Source organism: Rhipicephalus sanguineus, unplaced genomic scaffold, assembly GCF_013339695.2.
Source record: "Rhipicephalus sanguineus isolate Rsan-2018 unplaced genomic scaffold, BIME_Rsan_1.4 Seq1031, whole genome shotgun sequence".
In the NCBI taxonomy this organism is placed as follows: domain Eukaryota; kingdom Metazoa; phylum Arthropoda; class Arachnida; order Ixodida; family Ixodidae; genus Rhipicephalus; species Rhipicephalus sanguineus.
In genome coordinates this window covers 15735-41023 of record NW_023614200.1, presented here as the reverse complement: position 1 = coordinate 41023, position 25289 = coordinate 15735, and the positions used below count along the sequence as shown (strand labels likewise).

General features: G+C 46.9%; 1 protein-coding gene across 1 annotated transcript in view; it reads left to right on the top strand.

The window, feature by feature from the left end:
• The window catches only part of LOC119375934 (deoxyribonuclease TATDN1), a 43143-nt gene extending 23943 nt beyond the window's left edge, over positions 1 to 19200 (top strand). The window contains exons 7-10 of the mRNA XM_037645955.2: positions 2544 to 2716; positions 10792 to 10868; positions 12002 to 12072; positions 19046 to 19200. Of these exons, the coding sequence (XP_037501883.1) occupies positions 2544 to 2716; positions 10792 to 10868; positions 12002 to 12072; positions 19046 to 19182 (458 nt within the window). The 3' untranslated portion in view covers positions 19183 to 19200. The remainder of the gene's footprint in view (positions 1 to 2543; positions 2717 to 10791; positions 10869 to 12001; positions 12073 to 19045) is intronic.
• The last annotated feature ends 6089 nt before the right edge of the window (positions 19201 to 25289 follow it).

Sequence of the window (25289 nt, the reverse complement as noted above, 5' to 3'; positions counted from 1 at the left end):
GCAAACTGCAAGCCTCTTTAAGTTTCGCACAAAGGAAAACGGGGGACGGTATCGCATGGATCGGGCGAGCCCGTGATTATACAGCTCAGACCACTTATAACGTAACCGCTTACAGTGCAGTACCGGCTATAATGCGGTTTTTTCTGACTCCCGTTTACTCTCCCATAGAACTCCATGTATACGCATACCGCTTATTGTGCAGACCCCCGAGATGAAAGACCGGTTATAATGCGGCTGCCGGAACATTCTCAGAGATGCGAGGGTGCGATGGTGCTTCTCAGCGGAGATGCGCCGGTGGGGGATAGAGCGGCGACGGCATTACAAAGGAGGAGGGGACGCGGAACGAACGAACAAGGAGCGGGGGGAGAAAAAAAAAGGGATGGCTGTGGGGGACAGCAGCCCGGCGCAGGTGCGTGGTGTGAGGAGGGGGAGCGGTTGCGCGGCCGACGGAGAAGCCTTTGCCCCCTTCGGCCACTTGACATGCGCGCTTCGTCGTTGCTTCGTCGTAGAGCGCAGATATCGCGCGTGCAACCTCGATTCCCCCGCAAGTAACAATGCTTTGAGACGCGATTGAGCTTTCGCCTTTGCCACCAACAGGCGGACTTACAAGCTTGAAAGACTTTTTCAGGATAGTTGCCGCGGCTGTTCTCCCGATCGCGAACCGAAACTTCGTTTCACGCGTGATGCCCTCGGTTTAGCTCGCGAGTGCGATTTCTTCTACTCCCGATCTCCGTGTTGCCTAGGGCAAGCTTCTCGCGGTGGCATGCCAAGTTGCAACGCGCACGCTAGGCCTAACGAGCGCTAGCTGCCATGTCGGCGGCCGCGGACTACAGAAGTTGCGGTTTGGTGCCGAGTCAATGAAACATTTTGCAATTGTTGCATTTAGAAGGGGTGACTTACATCTTTTACGAAAACGCGGGCGTGCGTGTGAAACACTCGAGTGGTGGTTTGTGGTCGCCACCGTTTTCGACATCGCGGACGCGCAGTGTGTTACCGCGGCGACTTCCCGTGACGGCGCATTTTTTCCGCGTTCGTTATGTCGGCACCGCAGGTCCGCGGACGCTAACAGTTCAACATTTTCAAATGTAAGCAGATGCAAACTTACGCCCCAGTCGCATGCCGCGATAGTCAGAATCGCGCGCCTGCCTGTTGGTCATGTTTTGTACACGTGCAACATTTCAAAAATGTTGTTTTGGTTATAGTGCGGTACCGCTTATAGTGCGGATATTCGCGACTCCGGCGACTTACGTTATAAGCGGTCTATGCTGTATTGGGGCATACCGACTGGGTTGTCGGCGCTTCGTGTCATTCCTTGGCGGGACGGTGTAATAAAGCGACAGCCATGTAAACCATAGCGCTTTATCATAAAAACGCTTACTACTTATGAGATGACGCGCGAGTGCCGCTTTAAGTACAAACAGTGTGTGAGCAAGTATACAAAGTAGTTCCAGCCTCCTAGCATGTTTCATGACTGTGCCAGGCTTTCCACCAGCAAGGAACTTGTGAATTTTTATAAAATGAAAACTAAAAAATAAAATTGCCTTTTAAGATGATTTGTAGTGTGTGTGCCAAATTTCATCAACCTAGACCAAGAAACTAAAAAGCTACAAACGATCCCCGTGTGCCCCCTTAGCCTAGGAAGGAGGGTTAAAAGCTGCGGAAACTGCCATCGACAGAAGGGGGGAATGTTTGCAACAGCACGTTTTTGACAAGCACGTCTTGTGTAGATGCGGTCAGCTTCCGCTAAACCAAGTGGACACACCGTCATGCTCCATTCAGTTGGCTTTATAACGGAGCGAGAGATGCTGCCCCCCACAATCGTTTAGCGCATGTGTGCTACCATTCCCGCTGCACGTCTCTGTGGAAATTGCTAGCATATGCAAATCAGACTAGAGTGCAGCGTAAATGCTTTCCTAAAACACTATTGAAGAGTGGATGAGACCAATGCTTCACTTTCAACTAAAATATCACTTTCAAAAACAAGCGTTCTTAAACACGACATTACAAGCACATACGAGGGGGTGTACAAAAGTTTGAATTATCACCGTGGAATAAAAAACATACAATATATTCACTTGCAGTGGTCAAAGTTAGTTCTTCTCCATGTAGTCTCTATGCAGAGTCATGCATTTCTACCAGCGTTTCTTCACCTGTTTCAAGCCCTCTTTGTAAGTGTTCTCTGATTTGCTTGAAGACCACTGTTCCACTTTGAAAATAACATCCACTCTGTTGTCAGATCGCCGACAACGAAGTGGTTTCTTCATCTCGGGAAAGAAGTCAGAATCGGAAAGATCACGAATCCGTACCATCTAGCTCATCTTCCTGTAATTTCTACATACCATGACAGTTGTATTTCTCCGACTTGATGCTGAACTTGAACAATTTGCATAGGTACGACCTTTAGGTGAAGCTATGTTCAGCTGGCACACGTCCTGACTGAGCATGTGTTCACAGGCTTTCATGTCCGCGCCTATGGTGGCATTTACATTCGTGCAGGTTGTGTCATAAAAAAGTTGATGGTTTCCCAACCGTGTTGTGCGCAGACTATGAGCGGCTGCAGTTCTGTGAGCGGGAGATGCAGCTGCGCTACCTGGAGCTGCAGCTTCAGTTGGTGCGTCCCTGTGGGAACCTGCCTCTGTTCCTGCACTGCCGCAAGGCCGCACCCGACCTGCTTGACGTGCTCACTCGCAACCGGGGACTCTTCACCGGTGCTGTGGTCAGTGGGAACCTCTGTTATCTCACACGAGTGGGATGACTGTGCAGCTGAACCGGCATGTAACAAACCCAGAGAAGGTGTCTCACATTCATATCGCTTATATCGAATGCACAAAACTGACCAACCAATAATATTGTTATGCACAGTCAAACCTGCGTACAGTTAACTTGCAAGAAGAGAGAATTACACTTAAACCTTGCCTTAATGAAGTCCCTCTGACAAAAAAAAAATAGTTTTGTTATTCTTTATAAACGTATATATGCAACATTGTTGTAATGGCAAGATTTCCACGTTTACTTTGTTGTAACCAATAATATTGTTACGGTGAGATGCGTTTATTTACAAGAGATGATGGATGCGAGAGTCCAGGGATCGAGCAGATCACAGTTCGTGCCCCTGCGTCGTTTTTCTCTTCTTCCATGCGTTCTCCCAGTATCGTAGCAATATGTTATATCCGTGTTCATCATGTCGAGGTTCAGCGGTAGTTGGAATGTGTAGACTGCATATAATGTAAGTTGCCAGAGTCGGCGATATCTGCACTTTAAGTGGTACCACACTATAACCAAAACAACCTTTTTCAAAAGTTGCGTGAATGCAAAACATTTTGAGCAGGCAGCCATATGTGTCTGGGAATCAATACATGTGATCAGGGCATTTGCTTCCCTTCAAGTTTTCAAATGGTAAAATGTTATAAAATGATGTGGGAAACAAAAGCAAGAAAAGAAAACGCTATCACAGAAAGTCTCCAACTAACTGTTTGGACCTCCTTGATTATGCAGACGTGTCCACATGGAGCTGCATTATGCAATAACAGTATCGAATGGCATCCAAAATATGAATGATCTGCAGCACGTTCAAGTCACTGGGTGTGCATGCCACGTCACAAGTGGCAACCGCACATTGCCATTCAAGTGTTGCGCATGCCATCCACATGCTTGCTTTCACAGAGGTCACAGAGGTCTGGCCATGTTGGTCTAGCATGACACAGGGCAAATGCGCAGAAGACGCAGAAGAGGCTTGACACACATGAGTGCTGACTTACGACAATATTTGATTTGGAAACAAGCAACCACATATGTGGTGAAAAAGCATCACGCATGTGCCGCCTGCACAAAATTCGCATCATGACACAAGAAAGATCTCGTATTTACTCGAATCTAGGCTGCCCTCGATTGTAGGCCGACCCCCGAAATTCGCAAGGCCAGAAAAAAAAACCAACTTAATCATGGCACTTGAATGTAAGCTGACCCGCCCCACTTTTGCACATCGTTTTTCGACAAAAACATCGGCTTAGATTCGAGTAAATACGGTAGCTCTTTCTTAGAAAGAGCAATTGATGGTTTTGACGCACGGGCGTCGCCTAATCTATCAGTCAATTCCACTTCAGTAATTTTGCGGGTTAACTGATTTCCACTCTGCTCACAATTGACCATGCATTGTAAATTGGGTCACACGCAGTCATTGCGGTACAAGATCTACAGTGTGCATCTAAAAACCCCTTTCTCGTTTCAGACCCGTTGTAATGATGATCCCGGAGCCTATCATTAAGGCATCGTCCACTTTGACCAATGTAATTGTTACCACAAGTCAAAGGCATATTGTAAACTACCTTTTTGCACATTCAACGAAAATGGTTTGATGCTTCTCATTGCATTCATTCTTCTTTGGTGCACATGCGCTTGCCAATCTGCACAAAAAACGCAGTTTATTGGGTGCAGAAAAAACAACTTTAACCCTAGCTTGTTCACCAATGCGTTTGAGATGATGCGAAAAACTGTGAATGTACGAAATAACTGCTACTCTATTATTCGTGAGTGGCGAAGTAGTTGCTTGTGGTAACACGTGATTAAGGAGGCCTTCAGCAACACTTTCGTGACTGCGGAGAAATAGTTTTTTTTGGGTAGTCCAGAAAATATCTTTTTTCGGCCACAGAAACTGATTGATGCTATTGATGGTATCAAATAATAGAAGAAGAATTGGTCTTTCCAACAGTTTAATTTTGATTAATTTAGAATATTATCAAAACAAAGAAAAATGCAAGAAAGAAGATTCATAAGAACGTCAATGCTGCTCTGCACAGGGTAAACGTAAAAAAAGATTGAAATATACATTTCGAACACAAAGCCCTTATAGAATAATACTGCAAATATAAGCTCTGTAAGTGCAAAAGTTATTTACATACATACAAAAATATAAGCACTAGTGCTTATCATGCCACCGCACAAAGTAGTTTCTCGACACAGTGAAACAAAGGTTGGCTCACTGTGCATTGGCTTTTCGAAAACATGCATCCACGCATACTTATTTGGTGTGGTTGCATGTCTCTCTGACGACTTCTTCGCTGAAAAACAGCACAAAGAAGCCTCCGCGTGGCACTCTGGAGAGCTAGCTCAAGGTCCACTCCGCACCGTTTTCACGGAGATCACTCCACTTTTTCTGCAGCCGGCGCCTAATTCTCCCGCCCGAACGAAGTTGAAACCTTGCAGACAAGAGCTGTGACCTTTAGTATGCACCAGATACGTTTACATCAACGCCCGGCAGTGATAAACCGGCCCAAGGAGAGAGCGAAACTTACTAGCGGATACCTGCTGATGTTCCAAGGCGGTTTGACGCACTGTTGCTGTCTGTACTGAAGTCTGACGAATCGAAGTCATCTTCCGTGTCTGTGCTGCTACCGTCACCCAGAGATTGATGCTCAGACTCATTGGAATCCGTCAGAATTTGCCGTTTTCGTGGAGCACCCGCGAGTGACATCGACACCACAACCAAACCACGAGCGCTCATCTCCCCGACTACGAAGAAGCTTTAAAAGTCTGCCCGGGGTGGAAAAAAAAAAACTCAAAAGCGAAACTGATAAAACACTGCCTCTTTCGCTCTTTAAATGGCGTTAGCTGTCCAGAAGCGCTCAGAAAGCGCCAAAATTTGAACTTGAAGTCATCGTTAGCGTACTAACGATGGGAATAGGTGCAGTCACGAAAGTTCTAACGAGTACATGCGTGGGATGACCCGCCTCCCTGAGGCACGGTACCTGCTCGTTGAAACTATCGCTCATGAGTTTGGGGCAAGACCTATGAAAAGAATTGGACAGGCAGAACTTCACGATCCCCCGTTTTACCAGCTTCGAGTGTGCTGAGCCATATGGTAGCAAAGCTTTATTATCACGCAGCTTGAATTTCCAGTATACACGTTGGTCCCGGAATGAAAGTTTAATGGCAAGCCTCGTCCTTGTCTTCTGCGCATTTACCCTGTGTCTTGCTTTCGTTGTCAATTTGATTCCCTTTTTCCAAATGCATTCACGATGAAGAGTCTTGCTGGGTCGGTCCAACTATGATTGCCCACTGCCCCGTGGCCGTAGTACGCCAAACGGAGAATGCCCAGTGGAGTGCGAATGTGCAAAGAAATACCACGATGGTACTGTACTGTGCACACAAGGGTGAAATCTCCACGGAGCCACTCTGCGATAACAGTGTCGGCAGTATGCTGCTATTTGAGGCTCAGGCGGGAGCACTTCGCACACTGCGCTACCGGCGACACTTTGACGCCAATCCAGACGTGCAAGTGGCACTTTGCAAAGTCTGTGGGGGCGAGCAGGAGACGACAGAACACATTGTTCTCAAGTGCACACAACTGACGCCACGACCAACAGAGGGCACCACGCTTCCACTGGCACTGGGATTTGAGTCGACTGAGGACAGACGCAACGACGCAGTGTCGGTTGGGAAGGGCCGTCTACGAATGTGGTGGACATTAGGAGACGACCACAGTCTCCACCCCGTTCTGTCTTTTTCCTTTCTTTCCTTTTTTTCTTTCTTTTTTTTTCTTCTCTGGCTACAAAAAGAAGTTTCGCCGTAGAAAAAGAAAAGAACGAATTCCGCCAAACATCTGCGAATCTTTCTGCATTGCATGAATCCCATGCAGCATGCACCTCACACAATCACAAGCAAAAAGACAGGCCCGAGTGAATGTTCTACGGCGAAATCACGGCCATGATCCAGACGCCAAATATACAGATGCAGCCAAATATCGCGATAGAAACGCCTACGCTTTGAGCATCGTAGATTCTCAGGGCGTAGAGCTCACATCTGCCACAGTTCACGCCCGAAACCCAGAAACTGCTTGAGAGGCGGCAATCGCACTAGCAACCACCACGTGCTTGGATGCAGCTGTCGTCTTCACAGATTCAAGCAGCCATGCACCAAAGGTCGTGTGTCTGCACAAGCACTCAAGATATTGAAGCGCCGAAGCACTCCGATGCCGTACACCTGTGTGACGTGGGTTCCTGGGCACGAGGGGCTGGAGGGTAACGAGGTGGCACACGCCTCAGCCCGCAATCACGCCTTCCGGGCTATCCCCTCCCACTCTGCAGACGCCGGGACTGCATCCGCGGAGGGCTGAGTCCTACGCATCACATACTCTGCAATAATGCAACATCAAGGCTAGAACGCAGAGAGTACCCGCCACCACATTCAAAAGCTCAACAAAGAGGACAGCACCATGTTGAGAAGACTTCAGAGCAACACTTACACCCACGGTATACTAATGCACAGACTGTACCCAACGTTACACGACTATCTCTGCCCATTTTGCGGCATACCTGACACCTTGGCCCACATGATCCTCGCGTGCCTGTGCAATATACAGACGGACACAACGCCTTCGCTGAATGCCCGTAACTCCGGTCAAGAAAACGAGGACCTTTTCGAAACGTGGGAGGCCAAGCGCGCCTCAGAGGACCTGGACCAACAACGACGTCTCGTCGTCAGGGCCAAGGAGGCAACGAAGGCCAGAGAGTTCCTGGAATGAGGAGACCTCCCACCTAGGGTAGACGCAGGGACTAGCACCGCGATACCGTTTCATGCAATAAATGTCACCTGATCTAACGGGTGCGGCCACAACTCATCATCATTGTCGTTCCCCTGCCGTGGCCTTTGGCAGTGCTGCTCAGTATGTCTCCATCCACTCCGCGTCATCTGCTCAGCGTCCTTATAGCATCTGCGCACATTCGTTGGGCAAGTAAAAGTGAGCAGATGGGAGCTCTGGAAAATAGTCAACATGGTGGCACCTGTGGACGCGGTTTCCTTCCACCTCAAATTTATCACGACATCGTTGTGCGCTGTGTGACCCATAAGTTTGAAACCTACGCTTTTGTTTTTTTTATTATTTTGCGTCCTGAAGCTTCGAAAGCAATGTATTGTTAGTATTTTGCAGTGTTTCCAAGATTCATTCTCAAATTCTCGGAGACAAGGCTTAGCAGGCATGGCTAAATAAACACAGCTGACTCTCAGTAATAAAGACAGAACATACCTGATGCTTTGTCTTCAGCGGGAGATGACGCAGAGCGATTGCCGATTTCGCCATTTATTTATTGCTGTCAGGACTGTGGGTGAGTAGCAAGCGTGAGTTCGGATCGAAGTTGCGTCTGCATGGGTGCTGCCATGTTGCCTTGTAACCCCAGCTACTGACATTTGTTAATACAACAATTAAAGGCATACGCCATAAATGTGAAGTAGAATAAACACAACACATACCGCTGTGGCGTAGTACATACCAAAGAAACGCAAATGTCTCAACGGTATTAACTTTTAGGCGATTGCATGTAGAACTGTGTTTTGCTGCTGAAGCATGTGACTTGCTTACACGCTGCAACCAGGTTGTGAGATACGGCCATGGCCGCTTTGCTGGCCTAGTGCATTGGGGCTGGGGGAAGGCCAGTTAGCATCACGTGATCAAACATGGCCGTGCTCGTTCGCCGCTGTGGAAAATGGTCTATAGAGCAATGTGCGACGATGCACTCTTTTGGCTTTGTCACTTTTACACCTATACGCATCATGCGAGGCCTTCGGAAAGTAGTTGATGTGCAAGCTGCACATGCATGTCAAATAATGTTGTAGCACCTTTGCTCTTACTGCTGCACATATTTCATACTCCTAGTCAGCATTTGACAGGGTGTTAAGGGCAGGTGCTCACTTCGACTCCTTGTAGTGGCTAGATCTTCTTAACTCTTCACGTGGCAGTCATGCTGAGGCCACATAGATCAAGGTGGGGTGCTCTTACAGTTTAAACACTCCTCACAGAATCTCTTCTGGGTGATGCGTTAAGTGCTGATTTTATTGTAGCTTGCAGCTATCTCTAGGATTCGGGAGGCATCAGCATGGCATCTTTCATTTTCTTCCTGGCATTTGCCAGCATTGAGAATTGCCTCATCGAAGGCGCATCTCACAGCCACTGAAACTTGTGTTTGGCACCAAATTTTGCAAAGCTTAAATTTTCTTGATGTGCACTACTATCCTCCATGGCAGCTTTACATGTTTTCCTAGAGAGGACTTTAGTTCCACTATCTATCGTGACATTCAACAGAGCCTAACATAGAGAATGTCCTCCGTTTACATTTGTTTGGTACAGTGGCTACAGCCCATTCATATTGTTCATCAGGTGCATTTGCATTTTTCAAGCAGGGGTGTGTAGCCCAGTAGTGAAGGCACTCGCCTTTGAAGGCACCACCAAGAAAATTTATTTTGTTTTATATTTTATTTCTGTATGGTGATGATCGTGTCCGTGACAGAGGAATGGACAGTTTTCTCGCTGAGTCGGCATCAGGGGCGTAGCCAGGGGGGGAGAAGTTTTTCGATTTGGCATGTGGATATATGCACGCACGCATACAAACGCACGCACGAACATACAAAAAGGATGGTTTACCCCCCCCCCCCCGAAAAAATTTCTGGCTACGCGTCTGGTCGGCGTATTACGCACTTAGAAATCAGGCCCACTGGTTCTCCTTATTGTTCTCACTAATAATATCCGTGTACTGCAACGCTCAGTACATGGGCCTTTGCTTTTTCTTATCTACATTAACAATCTACCAAGCAATTTAACATCTAATATCCAATTTCATGCTAATCACTGTGGTGTTTATCGTGGAATAACAAACCCAGTGATTACTTCTTCCTTCAATCTGACCTTAACACTATTTCTTCGTGGTGTAAACCATGGCTAATGAAACTAAATGTAAACAAATATAAAATGATCGCATTTTCTCATCGCAGTTTTATCCCCATTTTTATATAATTTTACAACTCTGAGCTTTCTTCCGTCACATGCTATAAATATTTAGGTGTTCGCATTACTAACAATCTCTCATGGCAGACTCACATTGAGCATGTGAATAATTCTGCAAGTCAAACACTTGGTTTTTTACTTCTAAATTTTCCTCATGCCCTCTGACCTCAAGGTTGTTCTATGTAAGACCCTCGTAAGGTGGAAATTTGAGTACGCTTCATCAATTTGGGATCCATCTAGAGCTCATCTAGCATCCATTCTTGAAGTCATTCGAAACCGGTACACGCGTTTCGTCGTTGTGCAACTACTCCCGCAGTGCAAGCATATCCGCCATCGAAACTAACCTTGATCTTCCTGAATTCGTCAAGAAGGAAGCTCACCTGTTTGTCTCTCTTCCGGAAAATTTATTTTAAGAACCTGGAATCAGAAAGTGACCTTCTCACACCACCCACTTACACATCAACGTGGATCGACTGCAACTTCAAAGTCCAAGTGCCTAGTTGCCGGATCAACCTTTTCTGCAATTCTTTCCTGCCAAAAATGGCATCTGAATGTAACCACCTCCCCATCTCTGTCACCGACAACCCAGACCATTCATTTTTCAAGCTGCCTTGCATAGCATTGTATAATGTACAGCACTCACGGATTGAAACGAGACATCAATTTTTTTGAGTATGACAACTGGTATGTGCAATCGCTCGAAATAACTACGTCGTGTCACGACTAATCTGGTCTTTAAAGATAGCCTTGGCTCTGATCCACGCGTTCGAGTCGAAGTTAAGCCTATATGACCCGAACTGAAGATGGTAGAAATGAAAGTATGTGCGTTGCTTAGCCCGAAATTGTCCTATTTCATTCCGTGAGTACTACTGAGTAGTGAGTACATGTATTAACCATTTCTCTCTGTAACACCCTTCGGCATTGAGAGTAGTTTAAATAAATAAATAAATAACCGATGGCATTACTGAGACTTTTGTAAGCAGCGTTAGTGCCGTTCCTAAACGAACCTTCTGCTGCAGGTGCACTCCTTTGATGGTAGCAAGGAAGAAGCAGCTGCGTTCCTGGACTTGGGCCTCTTCATTGGCATCAATGGCTGGTGAGCAGTCAGTCTTATTACCCACACGGTGGCAGCAAAACTCACCGGATACATCACGATGCATGGAAGATCTGGCCAGCTTTGTAGGGAAAAATGATTGAGACAAGCTCGCTGTAGTGATAAGCACATCTCGCATGAAGGCACAGGTCTTGCTCCCTGGCCACATTGGGAAGGAGATGATGAGAGCCACAGCTTTCATAGTGGTTTCACTCAAAGTAAGAGCAGGATTTGCGGACTCCGCCAGTAAATAAACGTGGGTCCATGCGGTAAGTACTATGCTGAGAAAAGTAGTTACTTACTTGAATACACGTTGACAGCCGGCAGTATTCCTTGGTTGACCACTGTGTTGAAGGGCTGCTAAAACACCCAGAGGTTGAGAGTTAGTTGTGCTGCAAGTCTACACCGAACAAGTAGCGAAGAAAATTTCTCAGAACTGTGCCGTAATAGCGGAGTTACGCGCGTTTGATGATCCAAAAGTGGCCCACGCTCGCTTCACTCTTTCCTTCGCTACGCTCGGCTTGTGTCTCCTCCTGGCCAAGTGCTCCTTCTCACCGTGCGAGGAAGGAGAGCGGCAAAAGCATGTGTGCCTGCGAGCAAACAAACAGGTTCTGTTTGTGGATGACCAGACGCAAATGGTTACGTCACGACCAACGCTGGGGGACACCGAAAGGTCTGGAGAGGACAAGAGATTGTTTTGTGGAATTTGTGGCGTGCCCGCGTCTCATAGTGCTGCTGTGTTTGGCATTGTTGATCCTGATGGCATTCTGAAATTGATGTGTTCGAACTTGTTTGGGGCAGCGCTAAGGAACACACAGACAAGACACATAGTAGACACCACGGGCGCTGACTTACAACTGAACTTTATTGCCTTTGCCAGTGCATTTATATGTGCCATAATCGCTCGTTGTGACAGCCACGTTTTCCCAGTCCTGAACCAAGTTTGACGATGAACCAGCTCGCCCAAACCAAAGTTTTGCTTGATGTATTGTTTTGCTTGAAATGTTAAAACGTTATCGGAGGTGGTTTGAGGCCCTTTAGGTTTCCTGTTTTGGTCTAGTCATGTGTTTGTACATTCACATCCCGTGAAAGGTTCAGGTGTTATGAATGAATGACAGCTCTTTCTTTGTTGACAGCTCGCTCAAGACAGCCGAGAATTTGGCAGTAGCAGCCACTATTCCCAGAGACCGACTTCTCATCGAGACAGGTGAGCACAGTATGTTCTTTGTTGGCATAACTAGCGTAGCCAGGATTTTATTTGGCAAGACTCCCATGTGTATGTTTGCATGTGCATGTAGTGTGTACATACATGCAAACTGTAAATGTTTCATGGGTGTTTGAAGCATCTTCAACTGTCGCTCTGGCCACCCCTATGTAGCATAGTTGTGCATACTGAAGATGTCAGAACTCAGTTTAGTGTAATGATTGAAAAGATTACTGGATGTTGACTCGCAGAAGGAGGTCCCGAAGCGAAAGACTGCAATGGGACCTCCTATTTAAGCTACACATAAAAAAATAGGTCACAGCAGTTTACGTACATGTCGAGTTAAAAGAACAGTCGCTGGTTTTTAGCATTAACACTACAATTAAGGGATAGATACTCACTGATATTCATCAGACTTGTTTGTAACAAATCACTTGTACGAATTACTTCGTCAATTATTTTTTTGTAACAAAATGTCAATGTAATAAGTAGCTCGGACCCAACCTCTGAATCAGTATATTATTTTGTAATTTTGTCAGTGATAGATTACTTTTTTTAGCTTACTGTTGCAGAATTGTTTTTTTTTTAATGAACCAATTGGTACTTTGCCATATGCTGCCGTCATTGCCTCCACCAACAGTGCATCAGAGATAAGGCATCTGAAACGGCTCCAGGAGTGACAAATGACAGTCCTCACAACAAGCAACCACCACGGCTCTGCTTCCGCTGCGGTGGTGAATGCAGCCTAGGCAGCTGCCCGTAGTGTACAATGAGGCGTCATTACTGCAAACAGGTACACCACATCGATAAAGCATGTTTTAAGAAGAAGCGGAGAGGACAAGGCACGTCTCCCATTGTGGTGAAGACGCCTGGTTCATACCGCAGGCTGCATGCTGTTGTTCAGCCTGAAGTTTTCGACGTGTCAAGAACACTCTGACAAACTCACTTGCACGATCTGAATATTGTGGCGACACCTCAAGACAGCCAGGAACCTGTGGTGGCACTTGAAATCCAAGGCAAAAAGAGCCTGCCATTCGAAGAGGACACAGGAGCTGCCTACTCGCTTATTAGCGAAGAGACGGCCTGACGATTCGTCTGTGCTCATGCCAGTGTATCCAATTGTGCACCTGGTCAGGAGAAGGCGTATAGTCGGTAGGCACCGTGATTGTCACTGTGACCTTCAAGGAAATGCAGCACACGTCGCCACTGCTTGTTATGAAGGCTCCAGGCTGTATTCCCCTCAATTGAAATTGGTTTCAGGTCCTTGGCCTGATCTCTATACGTGGTACTGACCAGATGCGATATGACGAGACTATCTGCTATACTTGACAGGCATATTGCACTTTTTGACAACAATATGGATAGCTACAAGGGACCACTCATTAAGCTCGAAATGCATGAATCGGTGACACCGAGGTTCCTACGAGCACAGCCCTTTGCTCTTAGAGAAGCTGTAGGAGAAGAGCTTGAGCATCTAACTCGGCAGAAGGTCATCGAGCCAACACAGTATGAGCTACTCCCGTTGCTATCGTCCGAAAACAAGATACTGGAATCGGACTCTGCGGCTGATTACTGCAGCACAGTCAATGCAGTCGTAGCGGAAGCGTCTTATCTGTTGCCTACAGTGGCCAAGATCCTCACCAACCTCCAAAATGGCAAGGTGTTCACAAAATTAGACCTTTCTCAGGCCTGTCAGCAACTTAAGGTAACGGGCAATACAGCTGAAATAGTGACAGTCAATACCATAAAGGGCTTTTGTTGAGTCAACAGGCTGCTATATGAAATTTCGGCATCCCCCGTTATCTTTCAAAGGTGCAAGGACCTAAGCTGACATGAGAGGTGTATGCGCATACCTGGATGACATTCTAATCACTAGTGCTACTAAGAGAGGAGCACAACAAACGCCTCGACATGATGCTCTCAAAGCTAGAAGCGATGGGGTTGTGAGCCTGGAGGGACAAATGCGAGTTCGGAGCGTCCCAAGTCGTTGTCTTTGGTCACGGTATTGACGCTGATGGCGTTAAACCAATGGTCAAGAAGCTGAAAAACATAACAAGAGCTCCCTGAGCCTTTGTCAAAGGCAACGCTTCAGTCCTTCCTCGAAATTGATTTCATACTACGACAGGTTTCTGGAAAACCGAGCCTACAGCGGCTAAAGACCTTTATTTATTGCTAGCAAAGGACACTCCTTGGAAATGGGAACCGCATCACTCGGTGGCGCTCAGGAAGCTCAAAACTCTTTCTTCGCAAGACCGTTCTCGCGCACTACGATGCTTCGAAGCCGCTACCGCAATCACGCGACAGGCCTCCTTGCGGTGTTCTTGGTCAGATGGACGATCAAGGGAGAGAAGCTCCTATCGATGTCGCTTCCTAAACAGCAACAAACAAAAAAAAAAAAAAAGAAAAAAAAAGAAAAGAAAGAGGAAAAAAAACACACTATTCTCACTTGCATAGAGAAGTGGGACTGACAGTTAGGCGAATTGGTACGGATGCTTTGTTTAAAACAGACGACAACAAAGTTAATCTGTGCAGGGCATCATGGCATTGTTGCAGTGAAATCTGTTGCTTGAACCTATGCATGGTAGCCAGCCATCAACTGAGAAATAGAGCAGATATCAGCATCATTCATGGCATGCCAGGAATCGAGAAGAGAAGAATCGAAAAGCCATTGCGCACCTGGAATCGCCCTGGGAAACATTGCTTTGGACTTTGCGGGACCGGTAGAGGGCTGCATATTTTTGGTAATTGTTGAGGCCTTCACCAAATGGCTCAACGTAAGTGTTTGACAAGCGCCACCTCTGCTGCCATTCGTAAAAAACTTCGGACACTTCTCGCCACCTTTAGAGGATACCCAAGAAGGTGGTTACTGACAATGGTACTGCGTTGTCTTCACTGAAGCACAAGAGTTCTATCAATGGAATGGAGTTCAGTTTGAAACAAGTGCACCATACCACCCTGCGACAAATGGGCAAACAGAGCACGTGGTTATGAGTTGAAACAAGCTCTTTTACGCCAACAGGAGTCTTCAGCTGGACAGACTTTATTTGAGCAGTGCACTACTGTGTTGTCAACAACAGGCAAAACACCATCACGATCAATGTTTGGGAAAGAACTCTGCTAGAACCTGCAAAGTCTGCTTCCAGCCGCTCCTGAAACTCCCACAGAGCAACAAAAATGCATCCGGTCATCTGGAAAACATTTCCAACCAGGCCAAACAGTGTTCACTCGCAATTTGAGAGCGGGTCCCCAGTGGATTCCCGGCATCATCCGAAAAGTAAAGGGTCTCTGCTCGTGGATAGTTGAGACAAGGCTGGGGGGAGTAAGGTGTTACAGCAATCTCCAGCAGCAAGCTTCAGTGCAGCACTAAGCCCGACCAGCACTGCTCGGATGGACACAGTGACGTTTTCCGAGCAAAGCGCTACTGCCGAGACATGGCCCTCAACAGCGTGTCCTCGCCGCATTCCACGCAATTGTCCTCAAAGGAACCGTCAAACCCCACTGCTGGGATGCCTCATCTGAGGGGGGAAAAGTGCAGCCGTCATCGCCTCTGCCGCAATCAGAGCCAGAGCAGAAATAGCTAGACGTTGCACCCATGCTTGCACCGAGGTGCCGCTTCCCTCTCACCCGTTTCCAGTTACTCCAGGGATCCGTGCTTCGGAACCGCCCCCTTCGATGGAGAGCAGAAGAAGCTGCCGAGCAGTTCTCTATAGCAAACATTTATTCGGAACCTCTGTCCTGTCGTGCCTTAAGATGTAGCATATACGTAACCGGCTACTTTAAGGACGAGGCAATCTGTAGTAGTCAACACTGTTTTGAGCTTTTGAGTCAGGCAGGAACTGCTTTAGAGTGGGCATGATCCTGTCACATAGCAGCCTTGCAGATGCACTTGGTCAGAGAGACAAACCTGGTGGATAGTCAGAGCTTGATCTAATGAAGTCTGTAAAATTGGCAAAATTACTTTGTTATGTTGAAATTCAACCTTGCAAGCAAAGTATATAGTTGCTACTCGTTTGTGCAAAGAAGGTGGTGCAAAATATTCAGATAGTAGGGCAATGGGGAAAAAAAAAACTGAGTAAGTTCAGTAGCATAAAAAAAAAAGGTCAGTTGTGCTGAAGACGAGGTCAGGTGATGCTGTGCCACCAAAGTCCTCTGCATAGCAGCTGCACGGTTGATGAATTGGGGATGATATAGTTGTTGCCGTGAATTTCACTCACTGCTATGCATTGGCTCAACAGAGCTAGGCCAACTCTATTACAGAACACCCACATAATTTTATAGGTTTGTTAATGGTGTGGCAGAAAACTGTGAGTAGTTAAATATAAAAATTAGCTAGTTTCCATTCTGCAGCAGTGCTAGAAAGGCTTTCATTTGTGGTGAAAGCACCTGTTGGTTCCTATTGCTTTCACTTGGAATTTATCCGAGTCTCCAGAGTAGCTTTTTTTTAACTTTAAAGGAGTGGTGACGCGAAAATTAGGACACAATTTGACAGTTGCAACACACTAATGGGTGCATATAGGTGCCATCTGTACAATATCAGCCACAAATACGGCCTAAAAAGTATTTTAATTGAGTTTTGAAGTTCATGAAAGTGCCGCATCGGAAATAGAAGCAAAAAGTGATGATGTCATTGAGCGGCGCCGTTTTGTTAAAAACTTGCGTCACGAATTCTGGCCAGGTTATCAGAGGCGTGTACGAGACTGACAACGCTGGTGGCGACACCTGATGATGCACAGCCTAACCAGAGACCTACAAAATAATGCTGCAGCGACTTACCCGCTTACTGACTCTGTGTAAAGCATTAGCAGTGAGATAATGAGCAACTCACGGTATTCTAATTGCTGTTTTCGCGACAAGAACAGCAACGTGACGGAAAAAACATAAAAAAAGTTATTGTGGTTGGACAAAATGCTACAAGGTGTCGCTACCGGCTCCACGGCTGCTGCTACTGCTGCAGCCGTCAACAGCTCCGGTAACCAGGTATCTGCAAACGTTGGGAAGTCTACCGACAAACTAAAGCTCTCTCCTGCTGGGATCGTATTGTGTAGTGGACAGATAGCTGCTTCGGCATTCCACGTGCGTACGTAGCATTGGTATGCTTTGAGAACACAGCTTTGCCCAATCTTAATACAAGTCAGTAAAGCGTACATCATGTCACTTGCATGTTACAGATAAACACTGTTACAAAGTGCCAATGTTGTGATTTCACTGCTTCCTTCATCACTTCTTAACCTGCTACTTTACAAATGATCGAAGCGAAAATGTTTCAGCACATCTAATGCTGCGGCTGCTCAAGCCTCATGGAAAAACGTTGCCTCAGTTGGACGACGACGACAAGAACAAAATTGCAGCCACCAGCGAGATTCGCGAAGTGAATCGAGCTGTTCTGACTGATTTTTACACTCCTCCCAGCTCTTTCGTTCATCACCGCACTATATAAGCAGCGTTGTTTTACGATTGAGGAAACAAGCACTCGCAACGCTCAACACAGCAGACCAAACAGCAGTGCAGACAACATGGTAGAAGCTGGCCAGTGACGTCACTGGCTCTCGCGGTCACCTTATAGTATTTGTCAATGAGTAGGCCGACTATGTCACGGGGCCACCGAGTGCTCTTTGGAATCGAAACGGCCTCTGGTCGCAATATACGAGCATATAATTAAACATTCGTCTCGTGCTGGGGCAAATGAGCTTTGTTGCCGCTATTAACTAATCAGTAGCCACTGATTAAGAGCAAAAAAGAGGTTCACAAATTTTCTGTGACCACTCCTTTAATATTACGGACAGTGAGCTCTGTGACAGCACGATACAAGTAGCAATGCCCTTTTTCTCATCGATCAAAATTGCATTGATAATACTAGACTCGTCAGAAACGCACATTTCCTGAATAATCATTTGTGAGATAAGTGAGAGCTCGGGTTTATTAATACTGCCCTTGAGCTCCTCATGGTTGCCACTTGGACACGTGGCGATAACAAACACACCACATCGGGCACGGGCTGTGTGAAGTATACAGCTGCCCCTGTCAAAGCACACACATGCTCCTCGCATACTGGACACAAGGAGTAGAGCACTCGAGTTTCCCACCAGCCCCACCTGCCAGAAGAAATGCTGCTCCACTGCAGCGACTGCTCTCTGGTCCGGGGCGGGCATTCAATCATTTGACCACTGGAATCTGGAAAGTTCTGGTTATTGTCTTGGTCTGACTTCGAGGCAGCAGTGAAACTGTTTTCAAATCATGAATGAACATGCTTCATTATTGGTACATTGTGTTCTTTGGACATTATGTGTTCTTATTTGGACATTATTGTGTTCTTTGGTTATAGAAATGCTGCATGAAAATTCTATTATAATGAAGTTTGTTATAACAAGGGCATAGCAGTACAGCATGTAGGAAAGATACAGAGTAAATATGCAGAAAATTTGGTTGGTGACAGTTTAATTTAGTGGAGTCTTCTCTTGCTCGAGAGCATCAAAAAAATGTTGGTGCCATCGCATCAGTTACAGCAAAGCAAATATTTATTTGCACGTGTCTGAAAGTAATGGACGAAGGAACACAAAGTGCCGGCCAAAGTAAAATTTTATTTATAAGGGACACGTTTTGTGAACAAATATTCTGTGCAAAAGCCAAGATGTCTTGTGTTTCGAAAAGCGGTGTTTTTCTTCATCCATTATATAAATACCCGATCAGACGGGATTCCATACAACTCTTCACTTTATTCCGAAATAATGTTTCTGGTGTCAAAAGTCTCTCGTACACTTGTGGCATGTGTTCACTTCCCTTGTTAACAATTGGTAGGTAAAAGCGGCGGCAGAACAGATGTGAACACCTAGAACATCTGCGGAAAGGAATTTCGTCCCATTTTGGCGTTTTCGCTCAGTTGCCACTTCTTTAGTATGAACGAAGCCTAAAGGTCTTCAAAGCATCCACGGACGGAGGCCTCATTCTGTGCCTGACGTGGACATGCGTCTCTGTGCAGACTGTCCATGGTGCGAGATCCGTCCCACACATGCTGGAGCCAAGCTGATCCGGACGTCATTTCCGGCGAAGAAGAAGGAGCGATTTGAGCCAGGATTCATGGTCAAAGGCCGCAACGAGCCTGCAAATCTTGTGTGAGTTGTGGGGCTCACAGCTGGTGCTTGGTGCAAATGCTGCTGGTACAAGCTACCTGAGGGACGCATGACAAGCTCAATTGAAACACATGAAGAATGCAGGAACGGTAACAGCTAGGTGTTTGGGGCCTTCAAGTAGACGACAAGGCTTGTACTACCTCTTTAACTGCTTCACCTTAGTGTCAGCGCTCTGTGTTTCCCGTCCATAATACGAGTTATCCTGCCAAATGGATGTCATGTCATCCAATAATAGTTGATCCCACACAGCGCAAGGTGCTTGTCTGTTCCCCATGTTTTGTTGTGACCTGCCTTGTTGCTCAGTTCCTCACTTCAATGCTTGTGAGGAACCGCTGGGAGCTTCGCGTCTTCGCATTCTCAGAAGCATCAAAATTCCCTATAAGGGCACACAGGCACATTGCAATGTGCTACACATTTATGCAAGTTCACAGTAAACCATTAGAAACAGCAGGCGATATGAAAGGCAATTTTTAAAAAATTCAGAGCCATTCTACTCTGTAAAGGTGCGCGACCAGCAAAGATGTGTGGAGTGGCACGGTGGTATCGCTGCAAGTTTGACACCATCACTTGCAAGAAGCATTGCACTCGTACCCCCACCCTAACTTTATGCCGAAGTCTCTCCGAAATCTCGCATTGGCACCGGCAAAATGACTGGCTGTGCCGTTGCTGCCGTCTTGTGACTATCGTCACTTGTGCTTGGTGCCTCGGGCGAGTTCTTTCTTGCTGCTGTCGGCGTCTCTCCTCGTGAACTGTTTGTTCCTCTAGTGTACCACGGCCGCTCCATGAACATGACAACAGGGAAGCAAGAATGACCGTGGCAGATGCACTCATGATTTCCCTAGAGAGTGGAGCCACGCCACAAACACACAGCCACTTGCACTCTGATTCAATTTCATTGCTTGTGTTTCGTGTCCTCTTTTTCGTGTTCATTCGTCTTCCCTGGTGGCGCCATTTCAGTAGTATCAATTTTATCGGCTGAACTTTTTCCTACACACCTTGTCGACGCTCATAGTTTTGGGCAAAGACTAGCACAAAGACTAGCATATAACAGCTCTGCTGCAAAAACTTCGACATAATATAGGAGGCAACATATTTACTTAGATTAGAGCTTCCTTAAACCTGTCACTGCCAAGTTTTTTTAGCACTGCTGCACTCTCCTTGCCGCATTTTGTTTCTTTGCACGTTATGCAGAAATTTTCTGCGAGAATTGCAGTAGAATGCTGTTAAGGACATGTAGACACTTATATTGGGGATTATCTCATAATAAAAGGAGGACTCATTTTAAGCAATGCACAAATAATGAAATAATTAAATTTTAATAAATGATAAATTAATAAATAACAAATAACCATCCACTAATTTACAATGGCTGAAGCAGTAATTATCCATCTTATTAGAGTCGGAATTCGTCAAGAGTTTCTGAATGTCTTGATCTGTCAAGTAGCGTGCGCATGTGGAACGCTCATTCGCCATGGCTGCGCTGCTGAGACGCTGGAAAAGAGACGCGAGCCGACGCTGATGTGGAAGCATGCGCTTTGTCTGTTGTCAACGATTTCACGACAAGTTATATTTGTTTATATGTTCTCTCCGTAGACGGTGGGACACACCCTCATTATTTCGTTTTTGCAAAAGTTGTCTCCAGTGGCAGGGATGAAAGAATCCGTAAACAGGGAGTGGGTGCTCGAGCCGACGTTTCAACAAGTTGGCTTGTCTTCTTCAAGGTTGGAACGGATTTCCTTAGCGCTTGTTTGTACATGTTAAAGAGACAGGGCATGCAAACACGGACACAAGAGAGAAGTCAAGACACCACAATCGCCGGCGTTTGTGGTTGTCTTGACTTCTCTCTTGTGTCCATGTTTACACGCCCTGTCTTTTTAAATGACTACTTACCAACTTGCTCGGCTCTCTCTTATTTAAGCTTGTGTGTATATGGTTCGTGCCCTCTCCTCCAATCCAAACCACTTAAAGGGCCCCTCACCAGGTTTGACAATTTGAGCTGATGAGCGCAATGCATGCACTGGGCGTTCACGATCACATCTGCCAAAATTTGCAATGCTACACGTCGCGGTAAATGGGTCAAATTTTGAGCTGAACGCTGCTTGCCCTTCTTCTCGCGGCCGTGCGCCCAGAGAATGAGGGGATGACATACATGATGGAATGGCCTTACATAGATGGTAGTGCTGTGACGTCGCTCCTCTATATAGACGACTGTGCTCTGACGTCGCCAACAGTAGCACGTGACACTGCGATAATTATTTGACACGACGTGTAGTTTGTGTAATTTGTTGCCTGAATGGATGAATTAAAGCCTTGAGAGCAATAATAAAACACACAAACGGAATGTGTGTGTTTTCTTTTTTAATTTTTACTGCGAATCACAGCGAGATTCGATACTAATCTACCTCCGTTTTGCACATGTTCGTGTTCTTGTGCTTTGCACACCGTGCAGCTAGATGCCACCCTTTACAACGAAACAAATTTTCTACCTGCATTCCAGCGCTCATTAGGCTCATTTATCCACCTGCGTCTAACTGGATGTTCATGCAGCACACCGCTAGTCTCGCGTCCATACTAATGTCGCAGCTTTGCGCTCAGTAATAGGTTGAAAACCAAGTGAACTAGCGAGGGGCGCATTCTGCATAACTTGCAGAGATGAAGCACAAAGAATGCCACCGCAACACCGCTCTCGTCTCGGGGGCTCGGGCGGTTCGGGCGCGTCATGCGCTCGTGGACAGTGTGTGCGATCACGTGTTCATGCATATGCGTTATGTGATCCTCCTGCTCGCGTGCCGAAAAGGGCAGGGAAGGGATTTGGCTTGCGAAGGCCTCATGGGGCGAGCGGCAACGGTTTGCAGCTGCGTCCTGCATCATAGTATCACGTTGCTACAAATTATGTTTTTCTCCGCATCTAACAGGCCGATTAGAAACTTCTTGTGGTATAATGCTCTTATTGGGCTCGCAACAACTTCAATGAGTAACTAAAATTCATTATTCCACCTGGTGAGGGGCCCTTTAACAATGGTATTTCTAACCTACCATTGTTAAGTGATGCCTCCTCCGACAACCACAATTCAGCGAAACATGTACCCTCTGTTTTTTTCATGGCAGTCTCTCCCCCGCTTTCGCAGTTTCCCTCTCCTCCTCCTTTGTTTGGATTGGAGGAGAGGGCACGAAGCATGTACACACAAGCGCTAAGGAAATCCATTCCAGCCTTGAAGAAGACAAGCCCACTTGTTGAAACGTCGGCTCGAGCACCCACCCCTGTTTATGGATTTTTTTCATCGCAAGCTTCCATCTTTTCTTCCTGCCGTTTTTTTTAAGTGGCAGGGAGTGATTAAAGGTGAAATGAGTGTACTCGGGATTGGCAAGGCTTGTGCACAGTCGTAGCTCGAGTTATCTCAGGATTGGCCGTGAAAAGGTCGAGCTGTGCATCTGAAAGTGGAGCTGGTGCATCTAAATCTGTGGGGAATTTGATATATTATCCACTAGAAAATGACAAGCCACTCAAAATTATCTGAAATTTAAAACTATTTTGTAAACTGTACTACTCTATATAGATGGCACTATTAGGAATGATGATCTGTTAGTTACAAAAACAGTAATGTTACATATTATTACGCCGTGTATGTGCCGGACTAAGAAGACGAAGAAGTGTGTGGTGGTGGAAAAGAAGAAGATCTCTCGGCAGCTTCGTCCTGGCGGTCTTGCCGTCCAAGCCTTCTGTAAATAAACCCCAAACCCTTACTGTGGACGTAACAGAGTGGTGGAGGTGCTGGGTAAGACAACCAACGACGGAAACGCTACCCTTCGGACTTCGCCGAAGTCGTCGCCTCGCCGGCCTGCCTCCTTCCATGCCCATCATGCCTGACGACACAGACACTCGGGAACCAGCCCCCAGCAGTTCTTGGCCGCATCACAAAGAGCCACGACCCTTCTCCGGGAAGGCTAACGAAGACGTGGACGCATGGCTCAAGCACTACAAGCGGGTAAGCCACTACAACAGATGGGATGCTGCCTCCCAGCTATCTCACGTGGTTTTTTACCTTACCGATGTTGCACTCGTCTGGTACGAGAACCATGAAGACCTACTGACGTCGTGGGAACGCTTTGTTGAGGAGATCACGAAGTGTTTCAGTAACACAGCTGCGAAAAAGAAACTTGCTGAGCAGACTCTTGCACAAAGGGCTCAGTTACCCGGAGAGACATGTACAATGTATACAGAGGAGATTTTGAGGCTCTGCAGGCAAGCAGATGCCAGCATGTCCGAAGAAGACAAGGTGGGACATTTATTGAAAGGCATTGCAGAGGATGTCTACAACTTTCTCATCAGCAAAGAAAGCCTAACTTCAGTGTCAGATGTCATTCGCCACTGTCGGACGTTTGAGACATTGAAGCAGCGCAGAATAACGCCGAAGTTTGGTCGTCTGGCCAATGTCACTACGGTGGCCAGTGTAGAAACTACACCAACTGTTGACCTCGCTACAACCATCCGTCAGATCGTCCGGGAAGAGCTTTGCAAACATGAAAGCATGACGCGTGAAGTGGCCGGCACCTCTCGATGCTATTTCCCGCAAGATGTGGCTACCCCGCAGCATGGGGATTTCGAGGATCCGTCCGTCAACGCAGCGGAGGTTGCGGAATCCCGGCCTATCCATCGCTCAAGCACGACTTACTACCAGAGATCACTGTACCCTCAGCGCTTCCGCACCGAACGCCACGTCTACCGCCGACCAACGAACGATTATGTGAACGTCGCACTTACACAAATGATCACGTCAACGTGCGGACGGGACACGTCGAGCGCGAGGGCAGCGACGACTGCGCCCAGCTCCCGTCTGCTACAACTGTGGTGTGACCGGTCACATATCAAGGTACTGCGATCGCTCGCGAATACCACGCTATGAACGGCCGCCACCCTGGACGCAGCAGCCTGGTGTCCCACCTTTGAGGAATGCTGGACCACCCAACCACGACCCAAGAGCAGCTTTTGGCAGGGACCTTTCGCAGCCGCTCTCCTGCTCCGACCGAAGTGTGACACCACCTAGCACCTCGACTGCGCCGGTCTCCGTCGCCCGTCGCCACTCCTCGTCACCACATCAGGAAAACTAGACAGCGCGGCCGATGGGGGTGAGGTCGCTGGTGACTTGCTGCAAGAAGAGATACCTCCACCGGTGTTTATGTTTAAGAACAAAGTGCACGTTTTTGTTGATGGTGTAGATACAATGGCCTTGGTGGACACTGGTGCGACCGTGTCGATCATGAGTAATCCAACTGTTTCATTCAAAGGTCGGTTGGGACGCAAAGTGATGTTTTTGTGGGAGAAAGCGACAACATTCTGTGGCGTGGGTGGCAACTCGCTGTGTCCGATTGGTGTTTGTACTGCGGCAGTGTCGCTGAGTGATCAAGTGTTTGCGACAGAATTCACTATTCTTCCACGGAGCACGCACGACATAATTCTGGGTATTCATTTCCTGCGAATGTGTGGGCCAGTGTTGATTGTAGAAATGGCGAGGTGTTCATAAGTGACATTGTTCCTGATGGACTTATGGAGAATTCGGGCAGGGAACACGGTGCGCTCTGAGTCTACGAAGATACCGTTGTCCCGGCATTCTGTGCTGTATGCGTTCCCGTAGTTCCTTCGCCTATTTACGACAACGATACCAGCTTCGACGCGATGGTGGAACCTTTCCATTTGAGTTGCATTAGAAGAACACGTTTTGTACCCCATTGCATAGTCTCAGTGGGAAAGGGTGTACGGAACTTTGGACCATAAATTGTTCAAATGAACCGGTGCTACTACCAGGGGACTTAAGCTCGCTTCATTCAAAGAATACTCGCCGACAACAGTAGCTGTCCTCGGTAACGTTCGACCTGATGCCCAAGTGAACGCTTGCTCAGATGATTCGAAAATTTCACCTATGGTCGACAAGTCACTGACTCCTGACAAGCGCCGCATACTTCTAGACGTTCTGCTAAAGTACTTGCCGGTTTTTGATTTTTCACAGAGAGACCATGCGCCTTCAATCCCCGCGTCTCGTACACGCCACAGGATCAATACAGGAACAGCACAGCCAATCCGACAAAAACCGTACC